Source organism: Thermobia domestica, chromosome 2 (genome assembly GCF_964235325.1).
Source record: "Thermobia domestica chromosome 2, izTheDome1.hap1.1, whole genome shotgun sequence".
Taxonomy (NCBI): domain Eukaryota; kingdom Metazoa; phylum Arthropoda; class Insecta; order Zygentoma; family Lepismatidae; genus Thermobia; species Thermobia domestica.
Genome location: NC_137455.1, coordinates 364,909,111 through 364,935,916, shown reverse-complemented (window position 1 = coordinate 364,935,916; position 26,806 = coordinate 364,909,111). Strand labels below are relative to the sequence as shown.

The following is a 26,806-nucleotide window of genomic DNA, read 5'->3' as shown; positions in this document are numbered from 1 at the left end:
TGGGCGCTGAAGAGAAATCTCGGACTGGGAGACAAGTTCTCAGGAACAGTGACGTCCTGGAGCAAACTGTAAGACAGATACACGCACAAGTACACGTCAAAGGACAAAGCACACATAGGATCAACCTGTGTCACCCGGAGTTTGATCACTGTTGTGAATTGTTAATATTTAGATAGTGAAGTGTGTCGTTATCTTCGTCAAATAGTTTTTCCTCTGTAGACGACTTCTCCTATTGGCGTGAAAAGATGACTCACTCTTTGTCAACAATTGCTATAGAACACTCAATGATATAATTTGGCATCGGATCGTCACAGTTGATACAAAATGGGTCGTTGAGCAATATTCTATCGGTGGTCATCAGGGCAAGAAGCACTGAAACTGTCCAAAGCGATAGGTTTGAAATAAAGGTTGTGTCGTGCATATGTAGAATATCTATGGACTTGTGTCCTGGGATCTTGTTCCAGGCGATCGTGCTGTGGATGTTAACATTTGCGTGAACAATGACATTGGATTCTTGATGTTATGCGATAGAAATAGTCTACTTTGATCAACAAGAAGAGGGTTCTGCTGCAGGTCGATAATCCTTGTGCCATCGGTAACAGATAGTATCGAGTATCCAAAAATTTTTAGTATTCTAATTAACACAACACCCTACATACAGCCCAAATGTTGCCTAGTGAGACTATTCTTGTTTTGCTCTCTCATGCATTTCCTACAACAGTTGGCGAAGTGAAAAACAAGAAAAACAGTTTTGAACAATTTTTGGCTTCCAGGCCTGTCAAATAGTATACTTAATTATCCTTTGGTTTATAGCTTCGTAGTGCTGCCAGTCAACACAGTAGAGTTCACTTTGCAGAATAAGGTAAGCTTCCACGCCAATATCAATGCTTCATACCAAAGACCAAGAGAAATTATGACTCTTCCTGGTGCATTGTGCTTCTGCAGTGTACAGCTTCCACATGCAATATTTGGTAAGTCATTTCTTTAACTCTTCGCTTAACGATCCACAATGCTCGGTTTTATTTCCCGTTCACATCCTAGATTTTTGCTAATGATGCTACAGTATCCTAAAACTAGTTAACTGTACTACCTTCTCCCTTCCGATTTCTATACTTAATACAAATCTCTTCGTCATCATTGCTTTTATCTTAGTAGTTGTAAAGTTAATTTTAAAGAGTTTCAGAGTGGAATTGTTGTTCCTATTCTTAGTACATATTACTAAGAATCTTACTATTAGTTGGTAGAGAATAATATAAATATTTGGCAATGACTTACCATTGAATATGTCACAACTTCAAAATCCCAAACGGTTTAGATAGGGCTATTCATTGGCAGCTGATAAAATTTTACTTCACATATCTTGACACCAAAGCACCACTTTATATCACCAATACTGTGCAGATGAAAAATGTAGATTCACACTTAAAATTCCATATTGCAAATTATAAAAAAAATAAGATAATTTTAAACAGTTAAGAAGGATGATTTAACAACATACAATTCTCAGTGTGAAACTATATTCTTCTTATATGCAGTACCAGTGATAGTGCAAAATCGGATTTTGGCGTCAGGAGATATGAAAAAGTTTGCAGTATGAATTTCTAAGTCAATGAGCACTACAAAAAGCCTTGTCAAAACTGTGTGGCATTTTCAAATTGAGAGATATTAGTATTTATTGGTAAATAATTACTAAATATTAAGTACAGTACAGCCCACTTATAACGAATTTCAATAAACCAACACAATGAGCTCTTTATATCCGAACTTCGTTATAAACAAACTCATGTATTTTTCCTTATTATGGAAAAAGCAAAGGATTAGATAACAAGCAGATATGTTTAAAAAAGAATATACAGCAGTATAGCATTACAGATAATTTTATTAATTGGGTTGGAAAGCTCTTCAACCCTATCGTACATATTGCTGTTCTTCCTACCTGTTCAAGCACACTTGAAGAAGTCTGCAATTATTTTCTGAACCATGTCTGCTGCCGCTGTTCGTAGCATCGTCGCTTCCACTTCCTCGAATGCCCGAAATGCATTGTCCGCTACCATGTTACTATACTCGGAAAGATAGCGTTGCAAGTTTTCCAAACTTTGAATCGCTTCTTTGGAACTCACGGGTTATTTCACATTTTCCACTTCTCCCTCATCATAGGAATCTGCTTCATCTTCCTTCGTAGCCTCCCTCACGCTTTGCACAATTGAATTATCACATCGGGATCCTCAGTTACAAGCGCATCATCTGCAGCGACGAACTCGACAAACGTAATTCCCTGTGTCACTGCTTCCTGAGATTCACTCCAACAGGCACGTAGCCAAGGGAGGGGGGGTACGGACCCCTCCTCTTCGAGACCAGAAATGAAAAAATTTAAGGAAGGATGAAACAAAATGAAATGAGAAAAAGAAGTATCAGCGTTAAAAATAAACTACAGGAAGCTTTTGGTTACTCTTTCTTATGAGGAAATTTGTATTACTTGTACTACATGGTTGCGAGGTGAGCTATATATTCTGGAAGAGTCAGGGAATTTGAAATTTCTACAAAAGTTACGGAATTCTCAGAATTTCTGCTACTAGTCAGGGGGATTTCAAGCTTCCAAAAGCATAGTGCCGTTGTGTAACAGCGTGGACATCTTTTATCATAAATTTTCGTCATCGCATCCTTGCAATATCAAACACGTTATTTCAAAAACACTTTTCTACTGCTCCTTTAACCTGTCATTTGAAACAGACAGTAGTTGACGGAATAATAAAAGCAAAAATATATATGGAAAGAAAGTTCTATTAACATTTGATTCAACAGAAAAAGGAACGCAGATATTGTAAAAATATTTTACAAGACATTATTGAGTATGTATTTTTTATAATAGTTGAGGTCATAATGAAAGGAAAATTGTTATATTTGAATAAACAGAGGAAGAATGTAAATATTGTATAATCTTTCTGAATACTTTTTTTTATTATTTTACTCGAGATTTCTTCATAGTTTATTAAAATAATTACCAACATATCCTCACAAACCAATATATGTTGATAGTAAAGTAGTTTAGATTGATCGAGCTCCTGGGCCTTCAGAATTTCATGTCACTCCCCCCCCCTCCCGTTACGAAATCCTGGCTAAACGAAACAATAGTTTTTCCAGTAAAATTGTTTAGAATGATCGAGTCCCTGGTGTGATGACCACAGTATTTCATGTCACGGGACCCCCCACCCCGTCTTCACAAAATCCTGGCTACGTGACTGACTCCAAGTTTAAGGATCAACAGCCTCTTCCGTCGCATTTGTAGCAATGACATCAGCCATGTCTATCTTGCACAGTGACAACAGCTATGAAACCCAGTTTTGCCGTACCTGAGTTATCCACGAGCAGAAGAAAAGAAAACACGATCCCGTTCTAAAAACTTCGCTATAAGCGGTCTTTACGGAAAATATTGTTCGTAATATACGGTCATTTCTTCCATGTTTTAAATAGGCGTTGTAACGGGGATTTCATTTATGTTTGTAATATCCAATAATTTGCTATTTCCGAGTTCGTTACAAGTGGGCTGCACTGTATTAAAACGGGTCAATTTATTTCATTAAGAAATGGTTAGAAGAAACACACCGTGTTTCTTCGAGACTATAAATATACCACATTGACTTGACACCTAGTCTTTCGTTCCAAGCGCTGCTATCGGCTGAAGGAATTCCACTCCATTTCGTCATCCGCTCTCTCGCTTAGCAGACCTGAGCTCTTATTGGCTCAACGTGTGGGTGTGTCGACGTTGTGAGCTTTAGTTCACATTTTTGCCACGGATCAAGACATTTTGGCAGTACTATAGTATGAGACATTTTATAGGAACAAGAGAAACTTATTCAAGAGAGAATTTCAGTATTCAATGAAAGAAAGGCATTAAAGTAGGTTTATTAATGCAGAAAGGAAAATCCCTCTTTGTATTTATTTACAAAACAAATTTATTCTTTCGTACTTAAATAAGAAAATACAAAATATTACAATCAACATTGAACACAAATACTAGGCTTCTATATATACACCTCTATACTCTTCAGTGTTTAAACTGTTACATTTTCCAATGAATTTCGATTATTTATATTCCATTAATTTTACAAAATTTTATTTGTAATAGTAATTAAATAAAAAAAAAAGATTTTTTCAACATTTGACAGAATACCAAACACAGTTTAAGGAACTGAATGATTTAACGTAATGTAAAATTCAAACGGTAAAAATTATCCATTTATAAATAACAAAATCTGTCAGTTTGTTAACCAATTCATTTGCAATAATACGACACATGTTGCATTTAAAAACAAAAATAATAAATTAACATTGTCAAGAAACATATAACACTAAAAACAATATGTTTTCTATCTACACAAGTATCTATGTATTACTATAAGCTTGTTGCAAGCTTTGTTTTAGTCTTTCCCATAGGAATGAACGCGATGAATATTCTACAATGAATTATTATTGTTGATGAATTGATGACTGAATAGTGATAATCTACGTTATGAATACTGAAGTAATACACTATTGTTCTTCTTTCCATGGCGTTAGGTCAATAGATGGTATCTCTTCACAAGGAACAAGTGGGTTTCTGAAAGAATAAAAGTAGGGCAAACAATCAGAAAAAAGTTAACAAAATAGTTTGTAAGAATCTGTTTTTACATACAAACAATTAGTAAAAACGTATATTAGTATAAACGCAATAATTATAGACAAGCAGAAAATCCGTACTTCGCACGGGGAAATACGTTTCATTTTGTATATAAAGCGGTGAATTTGGATTTAAACAGCATCGAAACTATCACTCGTCATCTCAGTGACCCAGTGAACTATGGATTCGACACTAATATCGGCCATTTTCGATTATATATATATATATATCTATATTTCCCCTTCCGTCTCATAAATTGAGGGGTGAATTCGGATTTAAATGGCATCGGAAGTGTCAGAGTCCATCTCAGCGACCCCGTAAACTATGGATTCGACACTAATATCGGTCAATTTCGGTCATTTATATATATATATCTTCAACCTTCCCCTCCCCTAAGTTGCACCGTCAAAGTGATATGATAAAAGCTATCCCAGGTCCAAACCTCATTCATCTACGTTGAAAGTTGATCGAGATCGGTCGGGTGGTTCAAGGGTTATTAAGTCACAAACATAATCATTGCATATATATATATATATATATATATATATATATATATATATATATATATTGCAATCACGTAAGAATCAAAATGATTGATCCAATCGCATTAAAGAAAAGCTACTCTATGCTAAAATTTTACTTTTGACATAATTTAATATATTTTGCAGTTTAAGTAAAAATAAAAATAAAAAAATCGAACCTAAGTAAAGAACTTCTATTAATATGTTGACTTATAGTTTCGGTAATATATCATTTCTTTCATCAAACAGGCAATGATGCGTTACAGGAACTGTAACAGAGGTTAATTAATAAAATGTTTTATAATTGTTAGATTTTAGTTCCAAAGCCAGAAAGAAGAATATACAAATCTTGTGTTATATCCGGTGGCGTATTTAGTGGGGGGGGGGGCTTCTGGGCTTAACCTAACCCTCCGAAATCTTACTTACTATAGTAAAGTATATGAAATATCTTGCAGAATTTTCACATTCTCAGGCAAAGCACCCAACGCAAGTTAGCAAAGCCCCCCGAAACAAAATCGTAAATACGGCACTGGTTATATCTAATACAGTTATCATTTATAGTACACGCATTTTAATAAAATAATAATAAACTAATATGTGATTAGTTTATTATTAAAACATTCAATATTATAACGTTTTTTGTTGCTTCTGAAAAAAATAATCAGGTAGACCTGGGACACTTTCAATTTAGATCTTCAATTGAATATTCAGAGAAACTATAGTGTTGTTACTAGATTCTTTCTTTCCAATTTTACCAATAATCTATATATATAAAAGAGAACGTACAAAATCCTTTGTCCGCTCATCACGCTAATACGGCTGAACCAATTTCTTTCATTTTTGGGGGGTTATTAGGATTTGGACCCTAGATGGTTTTTATCATATCACTTTAATTTTTAATTACCAGTGTCTTGAGATAATTGACCATTCAAGTGTCCATAACGTACAAATCCTTTGTTATTAGTTCATCATAGGTAAAAATAAACGTATTTATATGCAACCCGCATGACCGTGTCACTCGGCGGGTTAACATAAATGACAGGCGATATACAGCGGAAAATAGCTTGAATCTTCTGTTTAAAATTTTTTAATTGATTTGCTTATTTTTACAGACACTTTTACAATATGCCAGCACCGGGATGACCGCAGCGAAGCGGGGCGGGTTAACATAAATGACAGGCGATATAATGTTAAGATTTACTGCAATCTTCTATGGTTTTTATCATATCACTTGAAAGCGAAAAAGTAAAAATTATCTAAGTAACAAAGTTTATTGCGTTCCGGGGTGACCGCAGCGAAGCGGGGTGAACGCTGCTAGTTATACATATATATGGAAATATCCTAAAAACAGTAGCGGCTCTTGAAACAAGCTAAGAGAAGAAAGCTTTACCTAATGTATTAATTAATTTATGCAGCTTTATGAAACTTTCTTTAAAAAGTTTGTAACGATAAAATTTAAAATTTTATTGATGTGACTTGCCTCAAGAGACGCCACTCATCCTTGATTCTAAACAATATAAAATAAAACGAGATTCCATTTTGTTCATAGTAATATACTTACGCTTGGTCATGTTTGAGGAAAGCGTTCCTTGGCATGATCTTGATGTTGGTGCCGTGGTCACAGAAGAGACGGGCCAAGTTTGCTTTGTATATTTGCACTAGTTGATCTACAAATAATCGTAGAATGTTATTATTAGTGTCAAATAAAAGAGTAATAAAATCAGAATAAAGTAGTAGAGAAACATTAGTATACCAACTCAGAGGTTTGAGTTTTTTTTTTAAGTTTTTAAGCATTCTGAAAATGAACATTCCCCCTTCCTTTCATACAAAAAACAAAATGTAATAAATCCTCTGTCATATTATAGTCATTTTTAATTTAAAAAGTTGTTTAATTTAAAAAGTTCCGTTATCTTTCTGATGTATTGCGTAGGTTCTACTTCTTACTAGATCACAATGATTCAATTAACATATTTATTTCTAAAGTAACAATCTATTCGTTGTTCTCGAGAAGCTTTCTTGTGACTTCGTTAACTCAATAATTAAAGCAAGAACAACAATCTACCCATTTCATCTTATACCAATTCTTATAATTTAACTAATTAATTCGGTTATTAAAGAAAATATAATAAGCAATTTTCTTTCCTAAGCTTCCCAGTGGTTTAATTGATGCAGACGTTATTAGCATAACAGTTATTTTTAGGCACAACAGTGGGCGCCCGCAGCAAGGGCAAGATGTTTATTTTTAGTTTATTTTGAGTTTAACGTCCCATTCAGCAACAAGGCTATATGAGACGTGGACCTACTGATTAACGTGGAATCCGAACCACATGAGCTCCCACCGGGAATCGAACCCGGGTCTCTCACGCCAAAGGCGCGTGCGCTAACCGCTTAGCCACGAAGGAGCTCCAAGGGCAAGATGGCATAATTTTTTATTTATTTTTTGCTCCACCCAGGGTTTTCTAATCCTCTTACTGCGAGGCATGGGCGGAGCTATGGGGCCATTCTCCCCCCAACTTTTTGACAACTTCACCATCTTTATTCCTGAAATGAAAGGTCCGAGACCTACCAAAAATCTTCCCCCCAGCAGACAATTCCCAACTCCGCTTATGCTGAGAGGTAATTTTCTTTCAAAATATGTAAACAGATACTTTGCATTCATTTATACGATATATACGCCATTGAGTCTGGCAACGACTGCACTAGTTTAGTTGAGTTAAAGCTTTGGTGCGTGAAGTATTGAGTTCTATCCACGCATTCTTGCGCTCTGCGTATTTTAAGTTACGTTATCGTATCTCAACTTCATTTTTTTTTCTTTTCAAATTCCTGAATTAGTAATTATGAGGATCTAGCATAATCTGACCAAATCTAGCATAATTTCGATCAGGTTTTGGAATAATTCCAAGCTGTGAGTCTGGCAACGCTGTTCTTCAGTGATGTCTTCATCTGACTACGATCGATCCTATAGTAGTGGAGCTATGAACTTTTCAAGTTCACTTGTTTCACGTTTCCCTATAACTCCGAAACTATCCACTTTTGAGCACAGATCCATACGAACTTTTTTTTTTTTTTCTTATTGAATCTGTTCCCAAAATATTGTGATACATTTTTTAATACCCTGTATTTACTGTAGTTAATAAAGTTATGCAACGTGCATCAATAATAATTGTTTTACATGAAATGTTATGTGTATTAAGGTAAATATATTCGCGGGTTCACTTCTATATCATCCTTTCTCCCTCCTCCCCCCCCCCCATCCAGAAAATTAAATTCTGTGGCTGTTCCACGGCACAGCTGAGTTTGCATTATTGTGTAAGTTTGGACATTTAATATGATCTGTTCTGTTTTGCATACATTCACAATTTTATCATTGTTATTCTAACTACAACGTACCTAGAGTAAATGAACTAGGTTGTCCTCCAACATCGTAGAAAAACCTGTCACCAAATTTCGTCCTGGCCATTTGCTCCATAAATATGCAATGAAGAGTCGGTCCCATCAGGGCATTTCTCATACGAATTTCTAGTGTTACACCAATGAAGAAGTCAACATCTTTATAGCTGGCATAAAGGGACTTCAACTTCTCAATGTTCTAAAACAAAGTAATGAAAATTGGTTAATAATGATCGAAACAATGTAAATATTTCATATTCAAAAGATTTTCTAGTGATTTCAAATAACCAACTCATATTTATTAACTTAGCATACTTATAGATATTGATGAAAGAGGAAACAACCGACTTTTTAACATACCATATTCTCGATAGTTGTGAATTCAATAATGTGAGAAAGTGACTGGCTGGACCGAGATTCGAACTGGGATCTCCCGCATACTGTGCCGATGCGTTAACCACTATGCCACCCAGTCCACTTCCCAGAACAGCCAAACACTCTCTCACTCTCATGGTCCGAGTGGTAAGAGAGTAAGGGGCTGTTCTGGGAAGCAGACTGGGTGGTGTAGTGGTTAACGCATCGGCACGGTATGCAGTAAGTTCCTGGTTCGAGTTGTGATCCGAGGTCTGGTTCGAGTTCGAGTTCTGTACGTTATTATTGTGCTGCCAAAATGTCTTGAGCTGTGGCAAAAATGCGAACTAAAGCTCACACACCCACGCGTTGTGCCAATAAGGGTTCAGCTGTTGCTAAGCGAGAGAAAGCGAGTGGAATTCCTTCAGCCGATAGCAGCGCTTGCAACGGAAGACTAGGGATCAAGTCAATGTGGCATATCTTTAGCATGCTTAGTTGATGCTTTTTATTACTCAAATAATTAAAGTAATCTGAGTCAATTTAAGGTGTAAGAATCGGTTTTGAGGTGAATTTTCCCTTTGAGGCCGAAAAAGTTGCATATTATCAGAAATTTCTATAGGAATTGGCCGAAAATAATATCCGGCTAGGGTAGACAAAAGATAACATCAGAACTGGAGAACAAATACAGTGTATATATTATAGTAAACAAATTTACCTCATTGGATATGAGAGGTGCAAAGTCTTCAAAACTGTTTGCTTCTGGCAGTCCACATAAAGATCTGTATTTGTAGTAAGGTTGAAGTCCGTGGTCCCTTCCTCGTTGAATATCAATGGATTCAAGATCATTACCAAATGGCTTCTTACCTTTGAATAGAAGTTGTGTAATCTACGAAATAAATAAATTACATATTAAAAATAATGAAATGAATAGAATTATAGTAATTATTACGGTTTTTGTATAGAAATTAAATGTGGAAATTATACTATTTTAATTCAAGCATAAGTGCAGTTTACAATCTTTCATAGGTGAACGATTTATGTTATCTCTTCGTAAAGGTCGCTGAGTCATATCCCGAGGCTAGGCATTTCTTTTTCTAAATCCAATCACGCGGATGACGGCATAGTATTATCATTTAATTATTTACTTATTTATTTTGTGTTCTATAAACCACAAGATTCTACGTGTTGAATTATATTACAGAAAATTTTAACGTGTGATTCATGTGTGGATAACGTGTATAGAACATATTTTTGAATTGAGAAAAAAGTTTAGCTCTAAGTCACTGGCGGTTATTGAGGCATGTCACATCGGTAAAATTTAAATTTTATGGCTACAAACTAATGAAAGAAAACTTATCTAATGTTCTAATTCTTATATATGTAAGAATTAGTACAGTCAGTAACAAAAGTTCTTTCCATTTGGTAAAATTTATTTTTGGGATAACGGTGGTATAGGTGAAACGCACAGAAAATTACGTTCTTTTTAATTTACTGAGAACTGTACTTAAACTGTCCTTCCATTCTGAAGTTATTTATTAGTTTTGATGAAACTAATTTCGTCAAATTAAAAAAAAAAAAACTTTTGTCACTGACTATACGTTAGGTAAGTTCTGTTCACAAAGAAGAGTGAAAATAAGCACATGAAATTAACAATTAAATGCTAATAGTAAAAGTAACATACATTATATACGTTCTATATGTTAGTATACATACAAGTCCGTACATCATGCTCTCATTTAGGAAGTTCATGCGTGTTGATTAATTTGAATATTTATTATTATAAATTAATCTACGGGCCAGAGTAATTAATATAAAATATTCCAACAGGTACTTCTTTGATTTTTCTATATATATAAAAAAAAACTTTATTCGTACTCTTTTTCTTACTTCATTAGTGGCAAGTTAGAAATTTTTACTTCAGATTGCTATTATAAAAATTGTTAGCATGTTGTCAGTTCCATGTTCTCCTGTTTTTAACTAAAACCAAACCAACTTTTAAAGATGATAAGTTTTGTTTTTAATGCTTATCTTTAAAAATATGTTCTCTCCGCATTCTACTTGCAATCCTTTCTCAAATAATAGTTGGGCCGCAGTGGCTCAGTGGTAGAGCGTTCACCTCTGGTGCTTGGGGTCCCGGGTTTGATCCCAGCCCCCGCTAAGTGAACTTTGTGGTGGACAAACACCGTATGCATGGGTTTTCTCGGGGTTCTCCCGTTTCCCACTTTTTTCATTCCATCATTTCATCCATTACTCACTATCACCGTCTCCTTTAGCCTAACCGGCATAACCGTGGGACGTAAAGCTCACAGATTTCATTTTCAAATAATAGTAACTTGCCTTAAATCAGATTAGTGGAGACATATTGTATTAAAATAAGTAATTAGGCCTAATTTAAGATACAATTAGGACTCCGACGAAAAGATCAGAAATATTCGTACCTCTGTAGTAAAATATGGATCAGCACCTTCTGCTTTTTCAAGGGACAGACCTTCAATCATGTAATCCATCATACCAGGATCTGCTATAATTCCTGGACGATTCAAATAATCACTAAATTTCAGGATTGGGCATCCAGAACCACTTCCTAGTCTGAAAATGATAGTAATAAAAATATATAATTAGCGCAAACAGGTACATATGAGATTATTATTTTTCAACTAGAATTCCTTTTGAACCGACAAATGATACATTCATTTGGTTGTTATGATGTGTGTATCATAACTACACATAATAATAATAATAATAATAATAATAATAATAATAATAATAATAATAATAATAATAATAATAATAATAATAGCTATTTAGATAAAATTGTAAATTGTACCATTATCCTGGTAGAAGTTGGACAAGATAAGCTCACGTGCATCTTGACTTTTTTCATACTTTCTGCGTGATTTCACACTAGTAACAGAGAAGTTCCTTAAACACATTATTTCTATTGTTCGTTATGGTACTCACTAAGGGCGCCCATGTCGTTTCCAAGGGGGCAAGTATAAGCGATATTTCAAATATAGTTTCAAATTTTGCTGTAACTAATCTAAAAATTCTATTGGATTTTCGGTATTCCCAAATACAATTTCCTATTGGGGGGGGGGCAGCGTCCCACCTTTCCCCCTGATGGGCGACCTTGGTACTCACTTTTCATTCGTGTTTATTTTGAATATTAAAATTACTTTGATACCAATTTCCCCCAAGAAAGGAGCCAAACACAGGGATAATAATCTTTTAAAAACTCTTTCTTCATAATTTTTTACCTTCATTCTTTATTTTATTTCATTGATTACACTTACCCTATTGTTCCTCCTATTAACGTGTGAAAGTAACGGAAAACGCTGGTAGTGAAATCATTTAATGTGGATGGGTTTATTGCAGCATTGTATTCACTGTATTTTGCTGTTTCTGACCATAATCCTGAAGATTTAGCAAAGTCGTGACCTGTAATAGATTTAAAAATACAAAAAAAAAAAAAAAAGTTATTCATCAAGTTGATACATACTCGTAAATGTAGAAGAGACAACAAATAGAATTTTCAAGTGATCTGAAAAAATTCTTAAAATAATTAAAATTAATAAATAAAAAGTGTCGGTTATTAAAATAATTAAAATTAATAAATAAAAAATGTGTAAAAGGTATACGGTTTACCCAACATTGTTAGGGTCATCAAGTCTAGGAGGCGTAGGTGGGCAGGTCACGTAGCTAGAATGGAAGAAAGTAGAACTGCTTTCAAAGTCTTGACTGAAAGACCAAACGGAAAACGACCATTAGGAAGACCTAGGCGCAGATGGGAGGACAATATTAAGATGGATCTCGCAGAGATAGAAATACAAAGTAGAAACTGGATCCAATGGGCTAAGGATAGAAGTCAGTGGAGAACTTTTTTGAACGCGGCGTGGAACCTCCGGGTTCCATAGGCCACAGGGTTAGTTAGTTAAATAAAAAGTGTCGAAAGTTCCATTTCATTATTTCCAGAAATTAGCACTGCTAGCTAACTAAAATCTGTATCAAGCTTTGTTATACGACGCCCGTTCAAAACTTCTGTTAGAAGTATTTCAGTTAATATATAATTTAAAGAAGATATTTCTAAGACGAAATCATTATCATCATCATAAGTATTCTGCCATTATTGGCAGGTCACTTGCCGCAACTGAGAAGTTTATATGCTCCACGGTCTTCCGCTGACCTCTTTGTCTACAAGTACGATTTCTCTGTTTCGATATCGTCCATTAATTGTAGTCTTCTTCATCCTCTCTCTCTCTCTCTTTCCTGTCACCATACTCTCTAGCACGTCCTTCATGACACAGTTACTTCTTACCCAATGTCCCAAACAGTTTCTTTTCCTCTTCTTAATAATATGTAAAATTCTTTTCCTCCCCGAACCATTTCTAACACCCTCTCATTCGTTTTCCACTCGACCAGCTGATTCTCTCAATTCATCTCCACACCCACATTTCGAAAGCTTCAAGGCGTTTTTCATCCTTTTTGCGTAATGTTCATGTTTCTGCCCTATACAGTACAATACTCCACACGAAGCATTTTATGAGTCTTTTTCTCAACTCTTTATTCAAGGGGGCCGCGGTGGCTCAGTGGTAGAGCGTTCACCTCTGGTGCTTGGGGTCCCGGGTTCGATCCCAGCCCAGCCAAGTTAACTTTGTGGTGGACAAACACCGTGTGCGTGGATTTTCTCGGGGTTCTCCCGTTTCCTCCCACTTACTTCATTCCACCATTTCATTCATCATCACCGTCTCCTTTAGCCTAACCGGCATAACTGTGGGACGTAAAACTCAAAGATTTCATTTCATTTTTCTTTATTCAAGATCCCACAATATAGTCTTTTCTTCCTCCTAAAGGCATCTTTCGCCATTCCTATTTTTGCTTGTATTTCACGTTCACGTTTCATATCATTACTAATAATACTACCCAGGTATCGAAAATTAGTCACCTGTTATATTTTCTCCCCTCCTACTGCTATATTTGTCAGTCTTAAGACGAAAAGACTTGTATAAACATTAGGACATTGTATATACACATAGTGTATTCTTTCCAAACTGACGGTCAAAGTTTGAAAATTGTCACTATAATCCTATTTGATATTTAGGGTATAAAGGTTGTGTAGAATCCTATGGGGGAAACAATTGAATATAATTTTTCTCTAATTACAATGATACTTTAATATCTTACAATTCTTAAGCTTTATTTCTTACACTTAGCGAAAAAAAAAAAAAAATAAGTAACACAAAAGAATTACTAGTATATTTTATAAAAATAATTCCATGCAGTCAAATTAGCAACAGTATATGTAGATTTGCGTCAATAAGGTAATTATTATAAATATATACGATTTCTCTAAGCACACACACACAATATATCTATCTAGCTATATCTATCTATATCTATATATCTATATATATCTATATATCTATCTCTATATCTATCTATCTATCTATCTACCTACCTATCTATCTATATATATATATATATGTATGTATGTATGTATACGGTGAAGCTGAAAGATGTGCACATACTTCGGCAGGTGATTCGTAACATCAAAAGAAAACAAAAAGTTCTCTTGCATGTTGTCGAATTCTGCGTCGAGTACACTGTGTGCACATCTTTCTATTCCATTCCAATTGACATGATTTGAGTTTCGATTCCAACTTGGCACCCTGTCACTCGTACACGTATTAGTATATTGTAAGGATGCCCTCATCACAACATGAGCACATGTTTATGAACAACACATGCTAACGTTTATACGCAAGCAGACGATACACAAAACAGGAAGACACGAAGGGAACCGAAAGAAGACCACGAGGCTGCTAGAAATGCACTGCTTTCCTAGGAACATAACCTAGAGTCACTACAAGACACTCCAGGGGCTGCCATGAGGGAAGCGGTTCTCGTATGAAACGTCATTCCCTTCATCCTTGGTCATATAGGAGTTTCTGAAGTATTGACTTTGTAAAACACAAAGACTATTTTGTATTTTTATAAATAATAAATAGTTGAAGGGCTAGATTCCTGGTCCATTATTGACTCTACCTATACAAAACATTTCAATATATACACTAATTAAAAAAAGAGGTAGTCAAAATTTGCCTTTTCTTGATTTGGATTCGGTATACCAAATTAATTGTTCAATTGAAGCTAATGTTATTTGTCAAAACATTCTTTTTTGTTTTCCTTCGTTACGAAGTCTTTCGCAATTTATATAATTATAACTGAATCGGAACACAGTGTGTTAGCTCAAAGTTCTTAGAAAATTTACACAGTATCATTTTACGAGTGAAAATATCAAATAATATGTTTTTTTTTTTTTTAACTTACCTATCATTAGAGGAAGCCATTCGTGATATGTAATATGCTCTATCTCAGCAATAACAATACGACGAGCTTCTTGAAAGAGTTTCTCTTCATCCCAAGACGGATTCAACTGAGCGAGTTCATTAGCAAGTCTATTATGTTCTCTGAGCATCACAGTATGCATAGCTGCTAATGGAGGATTCTGATTCACTCTTGTGTCACCTAAAATAGAATATCGAAATTAGAAACAATTTAAAGATTGCATCATAGAATTACATCGTTAATTTTATTTTATATTTTTAATTTTCTATATAATTTTTGTCTCATTTTTCTATGTTTCCAATATTTCCTATAATTTATTGATGTAAAAGTTAAATTGGAATTGACCCAATTAGCTTCACTAGTTTATGAGAGGTACAATAGTTGAATTAATAGTGCATTTCTAATTGTTAGTGCTTATATTTAAAGTTTACATAATATTCTTCTGAAGGAAGATTATTTTTAAAAAGATACTTTTGAAGTAGCTTCAGTTAAACAAGAATTTTTATTTTCTCATTTAACTGAAGAATCTTTTAAAAATATGTTGGGTCAAATTGAAAATATGATCCAACATATTTTTAAATAGTACTTAAATTCGATAACTATACGCTATAAGCATTAAAGCTTATTTCAATAACTAAAAGGAATCATATTTTGAAGATACTAACGCCATTAAAAAACCCAATTAATCTTTCACATAAGATCAGATTAAAAGAATCGTATTAAAAACGTTCCTGATATACTTTCATTTTATTATTTATTGAATGTATATTTTAACTGTTTCAAATCTGATTTTCCTGTAATCGTTTAAAAATATTTCTACATTTGAAGAATTTAAAACGGATGTAAATAACACAAGTCAAGATATCCTATTGACAGCATCATCTGGCTAAATTTCAACTTTAAGTTGATAACTTGTGTAAGAATTTCGGCAGTTCATCATTGTCTTCATTAGGCTATAGTTCAGATGAAGGCAATGATAGATTGTTGAAACTGTATGTAACACAAGTTACCTCACTTCAATTTTCGATTCCTAAAAATTATTTACACTTCCAAACTTTTGGCTCTGTTCTTGAACTTTGATAATGGAAATAAAGGAGTAAAAGATATAATGGAAATAAAGGAGTAAAACAAATAATGGAAATAAAGGAGTAACAGAAACAATGGAAATAAAGGAGTAAAAGAAATAATAGAAACAGGGAAGTAAAAGAAATAATAAAATTAAAGGAATAAAAGAAATAATAGAAATAAAGGAGTAAAAGAAATAGTAGAAATAAAGGGATAAAAGAAATAATAGAAATAAAGGAGTAAAAGAAATAATAGAAATAAAGGAGTAAAAGAAATAGTAGAAATAAAGGAATAAAAGAAATGATAGAAATAAAGGAGTAAAAGAAACAGTAGAAATAAAGGAGTAAAAGAAATAATACAAATAAAGGAGTAAAAGAAATAGTAGAAATAAAGGAGTAAAAGAAATAATAGAAATAAAGGAGTAAAAGAAATAATAGAAATAAAGGAGTAAAAGAAATAGTAGAAATAAAGGAGTAAAAGAAATAATACAAATAAAGGAGTAAAAGAAATAATGGAAATAAAGGAATAAAAGAAAGAACGGAAATAAAAGTAAAAAATAAACATATTAAAGAAATATAAAGGAATTGACTCACCAAGGAGAGTAACAAAAACACATCTTGTCAGTTATTTTCTTGACGTTTTTATTATTTCGTTTACTACTTTTTCTATCTTCTGTGAACAAGATTCCAGAGGTGAGCTGAGATCTTGAATGTGTAAAGAATTTTCAGGAATTAGAATTGGAAGTGAGATGATTGTTAAAGTTCCTGAGCGTGTTAGCAAATGTGCAAATGTAGCACTAAAATTGTTATTAATATATTACACAAGTTACTATTACTATAAGAATATAGTGTGTTCAGATTTTGTTATTCACTCTCAATTCTTTTGTGTTATTAGCTTGCCTTGTACCTGTCATGTCCATGGAAATTTTCTTCACCAATGTATGTTTCAAGTACCTTTTTATTCATGTATCATAATAAATTGTATATGGAATGGAAGTTCTAGTTTAGAGATTTAATGTTGTCTACAATTTGAATGTAACTACACTGAAATATACGTATACTAATGAAAGGAATAAACAACTGTTTTTTTTATTTTACACACCAAATCCTTTATAGATGCGAATTCTAACGCGAAGAGTAAAAAAGTGACTGACTGGACCAGGACTCGAATCCAGGACCTCCGACACACCATGCCGATGTGTGTCGGCACCCAGTCACACACACACTACGTCACCCAGTCCACTTCCCAGACCAGCCACTCACTCTCGAGGTTGGTGTTCTTCTCATCTCGGATCATGTGGATTGTACAACAGCCCCCTACTGTGATTGAACAATCCTGTACTGTGCCCGTTTTCCAGACGGTTGTGATTTCATATATACTAAGACATTCCTCATTTTGAGATTAAAAAAAACTAAAAGTATATAGTAAACAGATCACCTCCAAGTATCAAAGACAATATAGGAGAGTGAAATCATTTTAAAATAGAAGTGACAACATGTTTTGTTTGTGAACGCGGAAGGTTTTAGGAGAGTGAAGTCGAAAATCATGTCATAAACAATGCTAGTTTCAACTTTCAGTTCCGCGAATAGTAAAAATGAAAGTGCAAGGAAACTAATATATAAACCTTAGACAATTTAGTTAAATCATTCAAATATCTATCATCCATACGCCTCTTAGTGACTACTCGCGCTTACTTGAGACGGAGGTCAGGATTTCGGCCAGTGCTGTGCAGATTCTGTTTGCAATGGATACCATAATATTGTAAGTACGCTCACAAGAACTCTGTTGATAACCATAGTGAAATTCACACAGGAGGGTCTTAACATGAAAGCGAGAACGTGAACCTCATCAAAATCATGATACTATTATTCATTTCATAGGCACCTTGGTGATGGTTAAAATTTATATTCATTTTGTTATGCATAACTCCAATAAATTAGTTTTCTTTATATCAAGCCTTTAATGCCTAGTTACTAGCTCTATACTACCTGCCCCTGCTCAATCAATCATATTTTTTTATTATTTCTTAATACTAATGAAAGGGGAAAACAACTTTTTTTTTTTTAATTTTAGACACTAAATCCTCTATAGGTGCGAATTCTAACGTAAAGAGTGAAAAAGTGATTCACTAACCGGAGAAAAATCGGTTTTTTCCTACTTTCATTAGTATATGTATATAAAATCACAACCGTCATAAGGTGCTAAATATATGGACACAGGATTGTCCAATCACGGCAGGAATCTGTGGTACAATCCTTGTGGTCCAAGATGAGAGCACCGACCTCGAGAGTGAGAGTGAATGGCTGCTTTGAGAAGCAGACTGGGTGGCGTAGTGGTTAACGCATCAGCACAGTATTCCGGAGGTCCTGGGTTGGAGTCTCGGTCCAGTCAATCACTTTGCATTACACCGAAATAGTTTTAAGTTACTAAACTTTAGAGAGGTTGAAAAGTTCCAATTTCACCGATTTCAGAATTAACGATAAGTTGTAAGATTTAAACAGTAAGATAAAGGTATAAATAAAGAGATATTACACTTACCCGCTACAAAGCATGGATCTGAGTCAGAATCTACTTCACACGTTTTAGTGGGTTGTTCAGCTTGAGGAGGCAACTCATATCCATTTCTCTCCTGAGATCTTAACTTTCCACCAACGAATGATCTTAATGATTTCGTTTGTTCTTCACTACTGCCATAAACCATTGAACCATCCAGAAAATGAGTCACCACACATTTCTGTAAAATGCAAGTGAGATGCATATTTTACAAACGTTTTTAAAAATATGATATATTTAAATCACTGTATATTGTAAGTTGTCAGTAAGAATTTGCTGAGAAAGCCCTGTAGTCAGTTTCTATCCGCAGAAAAGGCATAACCATCAAGGAACATCTGATCTACATAGAGCAAAACAATATGGGATAATGAGAAGGATTTTTTGGGGGAGGAGGGGAATTGATGTATTGTTGTAAGAATAGGTGCCATCTTCTCTCTTAATCTTCTATTGAAACCAGAAGCAGAATAGAAGAACCACTTCCTTTTCCAAATGTTGATCACTACAGAGTAACAATAGCAATCGACAGCGAGAAGCGGTTTTAAGTAATCAATTAAATTACGAATTCCATCTCCATCTCCACTTGAATGTTAATTACAAAATACATGACATACAAACCAAACTCTTTAACGTGGTACACGTGATACTGTCACTTGCTGTTCTTCCTAAGTGCTTCCCTTGTCATTCCTATCCTGTCCTTTATTTATCATTCACATGAAGAAAAGAGAATAAAAAAAATAAAAAAATACCTGTTCAGCTGGTCCAAGGCTGCAGTCTTCGTGAGGTGCAACAACCGTTCTCACCATATTCATACACGTCACGTTGAATTTTGAGTAGAATGGATCATTCACGGGTACCTCAATTGGCAAACATTCTTCAGGCAATTCTTCCAAAGGTTTTCCATCAGGAGTGCAGCATGCTGGAGCTGGAATATAAAATAAACAAAACCCTCCTTTAAACAAAATAATAATTATGTACAGTGCAATCTGTAAAATTCTTTCTTGTTGTAATAATGCTTGATGCAGAGGGTTATAAGAAATACTTCAAAGGCGAAGAAATACCTCTTTAATTATTATATTTCTGTTTAAAAGCAGTAATTAGTTTTGTCCTCTTTTTCATACTTTCAAACTATAATATGCATAAAAATAAGAAGTTTTATACAAGGATCGGGGCAAAAGTCATTGCAATTAGTTTTTTGCTTGCAGATATGAAAGCGGATCATAAACTGCTATATGTCGCGTGGAAGCCATTAGGCATGCAGGCATAGTGGGTATTCACAACAACAGATAACTCTGTGATTGCTGATAGTAGCACAGAGAGCGCTGTGAAATCAGTTATGTGGCGAACGTCATCTGAGATAGAAGTAACCCGTGTTGAGCAACGTGCGTACATCGAGATAGCCGTTCTCCGAGGGAGAAATGCGACAGAATGTTACAGTGAATTGCTGGAAGCCCTTGGGAATCATGTCCTCCCATACCGTACAGTAGCATGATGGGTAGGAAAGTTTCAGCAAGAACGTACACAGCTATAACTAGTAGTACAACTATGGCCATCCATTCATCTCTGACTGTCTGTTGCTTGATGTTAGAACATAAACAAGAGGTATCGACTTTCTGGTACAGATTTAGTCGTAAGAATAAGTTTCCTCTTTGTTCCTGTTCCGCTATTTCAATTGAAAGTGTTAGAAATCTATAATTTCCAGTTTCATATTTAATTGCATCAAACATGACCTACTTTCTCTACTACTCCCGATAAATTTTTTCTCGATGGTTTCAAAGAAGAATTGTACATCTACATATAGAATTCATAGGACTACTATAAATGATTCATTCGTTTCCAAAATATTATATTTTCAAAAGTATTACACTTACAAACAACGGAGATATATGAAAATAACCGCAAACTCAACAATTTTGTATTGTGTATTCCAGGGGACAGCACAAGTTTAGTACCTGTTTAAAATGGAGGTAAAGCAAGAAAAGAGTTTTTGTGTCTCAGAATATGCGAGATGGGCGCAAGGTGCTTTCAGAAGAGAGTACTAAAAAGAACCGCCATGTAAACAAAGCTGAAAATTTAATGAGTTTGCGGTTATTTTCGTATATCTTTCATGTTTGTACGTGTAATGCTTTTAAAAATATAACCTTTTGAAAGCTAATGAATCTCTTATAGTAGCCCTGTATTATGTTTTGTGTTGCTCTACAAACATTACTATGGAAAACAAAGTGTTGTTCTTTGTTTTTCTCCTTTTCTTTTTCTTTCTTTTTAATTTCTGAAAAGAATACATATATTAAAGTTACAGAAGATAGGAAAATGTTTGGAACCAAAAATGCAGCTTTTGAAGCCTTGCATTATCGTTCAGGAAGTGACTAGAAGTGATACTATCATGTTACAAGTTATTCTATAAAGTTTACGATGAAAAAGAAAGTGTTTTATTTTCTTTAATCTACAAAAGGAAAATACTAATTTAAGATATGGAACTTAAGAAAACGTATTGCGGGTCCTTTTACTTAATAACCATTTTGTTTGGAATTTAAAAAATGCAGTATTTTAGAACCTAACATTTTCATTTTTATATATTCCCTCCTCCCCTAAGTTACACCGTCAAAGTGAAATGATAGGAACCGTCTCAGGCCCGGACCACATCTATGTTGAAAATTTGATCGAGTGATTCAAGAGTTATTAATTCACAAACATAGGCACTTTCATTTTTATAGAGTCTTGACAGCCATCAATTTTACAATATATATATATATATATATATATATATATATATATATATATATATATATATATATATATATATATATATATGTGTGTGTGTGTGTGTGTGTGTGTGTGTGTGTGTGTGTGTATGTATGTATGTATGTATAAATACACTGCTGTATGCCCAAAATATTAAAAAAAATTATAAATATGCTTTCAAATGGAAAAAGAGTAGGGTGGCACCAATAAAAGTGATCTCTACGTGAAAAAAATTTGAGACACACTGCTCTTTGCTTTGTTCTCTAGAACAGGACATATTTATAAATGATTGTAATATAGGTTTTTCGTCCTTACCTGAATCTGGGCTTCCGGACAATGCATTGTCATGAGATATAAACTGACCCCATTGCATCAGGGCTACCAGACTAACATTATCTGGATTGGTGATGTCAGGAAATAGAGTGCTGCTCAGCAATCTGGCGCTTGGCAACGACTTATTATCACTTCCATGTACAGGCTCACTAATGCCTTAAAAAAGAATTAACTTTGTTAAAGATAAAAACGAGGATTAATAAAATGATTGATTACAGTAAACAATTAAAAGTACCAAATGTTGTCCAGAAATAAAAAAATGTCGAAAAAAAATTCTGAAAAGTCTACCGTTTCTTACTTACAATTATGACAAGTCAACGATGAGGATTATATTTCTAATTCTAAATATCCTACAGTACTTCTTTACGGAATTGTAGTTCTAATTATCCTACGATTTCTTCCGTACAGCTACCTAAAAGTATGCCAAACCAACAATATGGATTACAATTCTAATTTTAAATATCCTACAGTACTTCTTTACAGAATTGTAGTTTTAATTATCCTACGATTTCTTCCGTACAGTTACCTAAAAATACGCCAAACCAACAATATGGATTACAATTCTAATTCTAAATATCCTACAGTACTTCTTTACGGAATTGTAGTTTTAATTACCCTACGATTTCTTCTGTACAGTTACCTAAAATTATGGCAAACCAACAATATGGATTACAATTTTAATTCTAAATAGCCTACTGTACGTCCCTCCGGAATTTTAACTCTAATTAGCCAACGGCCTCTTCTTTACAGTTAGCTCTAAGTATGGCAAGCCAACAGTGTGAGTTATTACAGCGACAGACATACATACAAATATGCTTTCAGCGTTATATTTAAGATAAAATTACATGAAATTTTAAATATATTAAAGACGCCTGTACGCCATACACCAAATTAAGTAATTATAGAATTTGTTGAACGACAAAGTGATAGACAACGAGGAACTATTGAAACTGTTATCTTTCCCAACTTTGAATGACATTAAATTTAATCTACCTTGTGATTTTCGTTTCACAGAAACATATTATATAAATCAAACTTAGTTCAACCAGGAGTAGGCCTATCTTTTATCCCGATGAACATGTTTCGTTTGCGAAGCCATCTAATTAATTATTTCCGATTTTTTAAAAAAAGGTATATTCGAGATTTATTAACAAAGGTATATTTTAAAAATATATATATTACTTGAGGAAATTTGTGAACACATTCATAATTTCATGGATATAAATTTTACTCTATCCCTCAACATTGAATGTTCACGGCATGGTTTAGAGAATAGCAGAAGAATCTTATGAGCGTACTATTTGAGACATGCACCTACGTAGTTATTAGCCCGTGTACAAAACGCAAACATTTAGTTTTCGTGTTATATTGCTAGATTTAACTATTGTGTTGTTAAGCTTAGACTAAAAATATTGTGGATACATAATATTTGTAAAATTTCGTATTATGAAGAGTTGAACACAAACAAAAATTATTTAAGTTAATCAATTGTTAGTTTAGATTGTCATTTTGTGTTATCGGCATTGGCAACAATAGAAAGCTTCTATATAGAAATTTAAAATCAGTATATTTGAAGGGGATTGGCTGATGCCAGAAGCCAATCAGAAGCATGATGTCTCAGCGGTTGTTTGTATACAAGATTGTACATTACTCCTGTATATCATAGTGTCTGATGAAGCCAAAAAATTAGTTGACGAAACTGTCACAAGTATTTAGTTATTTTTAAAAGTAAATATATTGTTTTGCTCAACTAATAATAAGTTTGTATTTAATTATATACAAAGCAAAGTTTCTTTTCATGGGAAATATTGCACTGTCACGAGTATCAAGAAACCCAAGCGTTGACAATATTCTAATATCCTGTATATATTTAATTACCAAATACATATAATTTTTTGTAATATAGAATTTTTAAAAAATATTGATCAAGAAAAGAAAACCAAATATCTGTAAAACTGTGAATTGAAGAAAATGGACTTAAACTTACCATCATAGTAATTAGAAGGCAATAATCTCTGAAAAGGTGTATCCTTCATACCCCAAGTAGGATGCTGCAAATTGTTGCAAGATCCATCTGCAGGTCTGTATTTAGCATTCGGATCACATGTAACTTGAGGTACACAAGAATCTTGTATTTCCGGCGAGGTGAAGTTGAGAAATTGCAGAATTGTCGCTGCTGCAGGGAGTCCAATGCTGTATCTATTCAGAAATAATATTTTGAGTCACTTTTATGCTCTATTATGTAAGGAAAGTACAACATGTCATACATGGAAATAGCAATTCGCTGATAATATAATGACAATTTAGTATTTATGCAAGCAAACTGTACGGGTTTGGTTTCAGTCTACAATGTTTGGAAGACCGGATTAAGAGTGAAAATTTTGAAAATAAATTACGAAGTTTCTCGAATTGTTTGTAGATACTTTTTAGGTACAGTGTTACATAGTATATATTTGGTAAGCCTATCTATTTTCTTTTAAAACGATATATCTTCGCAATCACGTATAAGATGATCATGCAGTAATTTAGTTTGGAAAAATGATCGTAAAATAACAAAGAAAATCATATTTACTTACATAATTTCCACTTTTGATCAAGAGAACAGGTTTAAAAGTAAAAAATAGGCAAGGAATACATCAAAATTTACACTTAAAAGACACCCGACCCCAATTTTCTGGTGTGTCTTTAATGCACGTGATCTTGAGTTCGATTCCAAGTGGGAGAGCATAGAAAATTTAATGTCACAATCATTCAGTTTCATTAATCATCCATCTTCTTCAGCCAAGGTTATGATGGACACGCACCTAAAATTGTTATAGTCCAGCGTACAGTAATCTCAGATTTACGCAAGGACGAACGTATATGGGAGTTGATATATGCTATTCTTTTTAAAACGGTCTAGCGTATAAACACCAACATTTCTAGGGGACGTTAAACTCGAGAAAAAAATTTAAAGTTAGAAGTTTCTTTTAAAATTCTGTCTATTACTGGTTCAACTGTATATCACATGATTTGGTCCAAGTTAAAGAAACGATCAAAGATAGTTTATCACATGACTTGGTCCAAGCTAGACAAAATCAAAGATAGTTCATCACATGATTCGGTCCAAGTTAGATAAAAGATCAAAGATAGTTCATCACATGATTTGGTCCAAGCTAGTGAAAGGATCAAAGATAGTTTATCACATGACTCTTGGTCCAAGCTAGACAAAGGATCAAAGATAGTTTATCACATGACTTGGTCCAAGCTGGAGAAAAGATCAAAGGTAGTTCAGGCTAAGTTCAGTTTTTAAATTCATGGACTGAAGAGGAAAGGGCTAGAGTTAAAAGCAACGGATACCAAATTAAGTAAAAATTGCAGACGTGTTAGACATGAATTTGAACTACTTTCAGCATTGAACAAGTTACTCTACCTTGAATTTATGCAGATCGTTTAGTACTCATTCACTTTACTTAACTGAATCTTTCTCAAAACTAAATAAAAATTTATCTTAAAAAATAATGTTTCTCTCAGAATATATAACATTTAGTCAGAGAAAGCACTAGAACAATTGGATATTACAATATTAATAAGCAATTTTTAAATGCCACGTGTCACTATCTTAAGTATGAAAAACAATTAACGGAACTCATTTTTGCGGTATCACTTTACGGCGATAGACGTAGAAACAATATTGTCAGATGTATCTTTACAATGTATTGCGTATGTAGGCAACCCAATATCTGTACTGATAAGATATTGAGTACATTGTATAAAAAAAAGCACGTATAAGTGAGTGTTATTTGAAATGTTGCTTATTTCTGATAGAATTTCGATCTCATATCATCAAAGATGAGAATAAATGGATGTTATAATACTTTGATGTCACGTGTCATAATGTCAAATATAAATGAAACTCACCTTTCTGCTATCAGTTGCGAAATAGCGGTAGCCGTGGAAATAATGTTCCTAGATGTGTCTTTATTTTGTATTACTTGTGAAGATGACTCAACACTTGTGCTAATAAGATTCGCATGTGCATTTACACGCTGGGTTTTACTTAAAATATCGCTTACTTCTGGTAAAATATCGTTTCTGACATCATCAAGGTTGGAAAACAATTCCCTTTCTTGTTCTGTAAACAAAAATAACATTTTTAAAGTTAGTACCTGAAAGTATTTTAATCAATTTTAAAGTTTACTCAAATATATATACATATACAGGGTGTCCCAGGAGGGATATTTGGGAATCAGTGTTGCCATCCAATTTCTTTAAATAACCTTAACTCCCAAATTTCCCTCAATAGCTTTCCTTCCAAAGAAACCTCTGTCACATATTGCATACCGTTGGAAAGACCATTCCATCACCTTTAAAATCCGCTATGTCTCACCTCTGTAGAATAATTACAGGATGAAGAATACGCATCGTAAAGTCAAAAATGGTTCACAACCTGTAGCTCTCAAACCGTCTAGATTAGGACCATGTTCATTTGAATCTTTTTGCTTAGAATGCCTCTTCCTCCTAAGACACCATATATATATTTAGGGGATCAAGAGATAGTACTGAATTCAGACTTAGTTTAAAAGATAATTTTCACCTTCTTTCACTTGATGCTCTTTTTTTTCCCCCCGTTCTGCCTAAGGAAACTTGACACTATACTAACGGAGTTCAATCATTCCTCCATCTTATTTAATTGATGTCAAGAAAGCCGAAATTCAAGGTGATTATTACGTTAAATATAAGAGTAACTCTTTCAATAAACTTTCATTTTGTTAATTGATAGAAAAATTAAATTAAACTTAACATCAAACTCAGTAACTCTACATTGTTGTAAGATTGTAAGAAAGATGACACAAGATTATACGGAAGATGT

General features: G+C 33.8%; 1 protein-coding gene across 1 annotated transcript in view; it reads right to left on the bottom strand.

Moving 5' to 3' along the window:
• Positions 1–3,939: 3,939 nt before the first annotated feature.
• The window catches only part of LOC145678829 (salivary peroxidase/catechol oxidase-like), a 35,653-nt gene continuing 12,786 nt past the window's right edge, over positions 3,940–26,806 (bottom strand). The window contains exons 3-14 of the mRNA XM_081749375.1: positions 25,855–26,068; positions 23,942–24,153; positions 21,937–22,110; positions 19,629–19,804; positions 18,868–19,063; positions 15,247–15,444; positions 12,213–12,357; positions 11,358–11,508; positions 9,635–9,805; positions 8,569–8,767; positions 6,740–6,845; positions 3,940–4,597 (exon numbers count right to left, since the gene is read on the bottom strand). Coding sequence (XP_081605501.1) covers positions 4,531–4,597; positions 6,740–6,845; positions 8,569–8,767; positions 9,635–9,805; positions 11,358–11,508; positions 12,213–12,357; positions 15,247–15,444; positions 18,868–19,063; positions 19,629–19,804; positions 21,937–22,110; positions 23,942–24,153; positions 25,855–26,068 — 2,009 coding nt within the window. The 3' untranslated portion in view covers positions 3,940–4,530. The remainder of the gene's footprint in view (positions 4,598–6,739; positions 6,846–8,568; positions 8,768–9,634; positions 9,806–11,357; positions 11,509–12,212; positions 12,358–15,246; positions 15,445–18,867; positions 19,064–19,628; positions 19,805–21,936; positions 22,111–23,941; positions 24,154–25,854; positions 26,069–26,806) is intronic.